Consider the following 1,379-nt stretch of genomic DNA (forward strand, 5'->3'; position numbering starts at 1 on the left):
CTGTGATTAACTCTACTCTATTTGGGCTTTGCAATTTTTGGTGCACTAGTTTCCTTCTCCCTCGCCAGGTGCACAAAGCTATCTCCAAAATGAGCAAAAATTTTTTCTGGGGCCAGGTTGGGACTGAGAGGAGGCTAGTTTATAAGAACTGGCTTAGTGTTTGTGCTCCTTGGGATGAGGGTGGCTTTCACATCAAAGATATGGAAGGATGGAACAAAGCTACTTTGCTCAAATGGCTTTGGTGCCTGTATAAGAATAAAGGAGCCATCTGGATAAGTTGGATGCAACAATATATCACTGCCACTTGCTCAATCTGGGACCTTCCTATCCGGGAAAGATTCGAATGCCTCGGGGCATTCTTCATGTGAGGGACATATGCCTTTTGCAGATGGGGAATATAGCACAGGTTCAGCAATTACTTAATAGTTGTGTTATCCAACACACTTTCTCAGTTAGTAAAGCTTATGAGCTGTTCAGGAAAAAGTATCCTATTCAACCAGTTTTTAAAGCCATCCGTACTGGAACAATGATCCCCAGGCATCAGATTATCACAATGCTTGCTGTCCAGGGAAAGTTGGCCACAGTGGATCAGCTCGTAAATAGAGGTTTTAATTGGGTTAACAGATGTTACCTCTGCAAGGAAGCTGCTGAGGATGCTAAGCATCTCTTTTTTCAATGCAGATACACAAAAGAGCTGTTGCAAGATCTGAAGCTATGGGTAAAAATGAACTCCCCTTGCTGTGATCTGCAAACTCTTCTCATATGGCCCAGGTTGTGTACCAAAAAGCGGCATTGGAGAAGTAAATGGGTAAGCTGCTGCTTAGGTAGTCTAGTTTACTCTGTTTGGTGTGAAAGAAACTACAGAATTTTTGAAGGAAAGGAACGTCCTTCTCATGCACTGCTTCCTGAAATCAAGTATGCTACTAGCACTTTCCTCCTCCACCAAGTCAGTGATCACAGTTACTTTGTGGATGTAGCTGCTGCACTAAATAGCTAGGACTACCCTTCTACATATACTTGCTCTAGGAACTGATATACTTGTATAGTACTACATAGGGGGCATTTCGTTTTTGTTACATTGTATAGGGGTTATACTCTTGTAAGAACTCATGTAATCCTCTATTTTGGAATATATGAGACATACCATCTTGCAAAAAATAGGAAAATGTTAATAATGGTGAGTGTTTAGTAATATGAAAAGGTTTAATTAATTCCTTAACATATTTTATTACAAAAATTTTAATTAAAATTTAAATTTAAATTATAAATTATGAAATTTATATTATAAATTATGAAATTTATGAACACGTTTTATTACAAAAATTTCAATTAAAATGTCCATATTAATTATAAATTATAAATTTGTAAAGATTATATAA

At 37.2% G+C, this 1,379-nt stretch overlaps 1 protein-coding gene across 1 annotated transcript; it reads left to right on the forward strand.

Annotated features, from left to right (window-relative positions):
* The first annotated feature begins 388 nt into the window (after nucleotides 1–388).
* LOC141594860 (uncharacterized) lies at nucleotides 389–997 on the forward strand. Its single transcript, XM_074414848.1, has one exon. It carries the CDS (start codon nucleotides 389–391, stop codon nucleotides 995–997), a length of 609 nt encoding a protein of 202 aa, XP_074270949.1.
* The last annotated feature ends 382 nt before the right edge of the window (nucleotides 998–1,379 follow it).

The sequence above is a fragment of the Silene latifolia genome, chromosome 8, assembly GCF_048544455.1.
Source record: "Silene latifolia isolate original U9 population chromosome 8, ASM4854445v1, whole genome shotgun sequence".
Lineage (NCBI taxonomy): Eukaryota > Viridiplantae > Streptophyta > Magnoliopsida > Caryophyllales > Caryophyllaceae > Silene > Silene latifolia.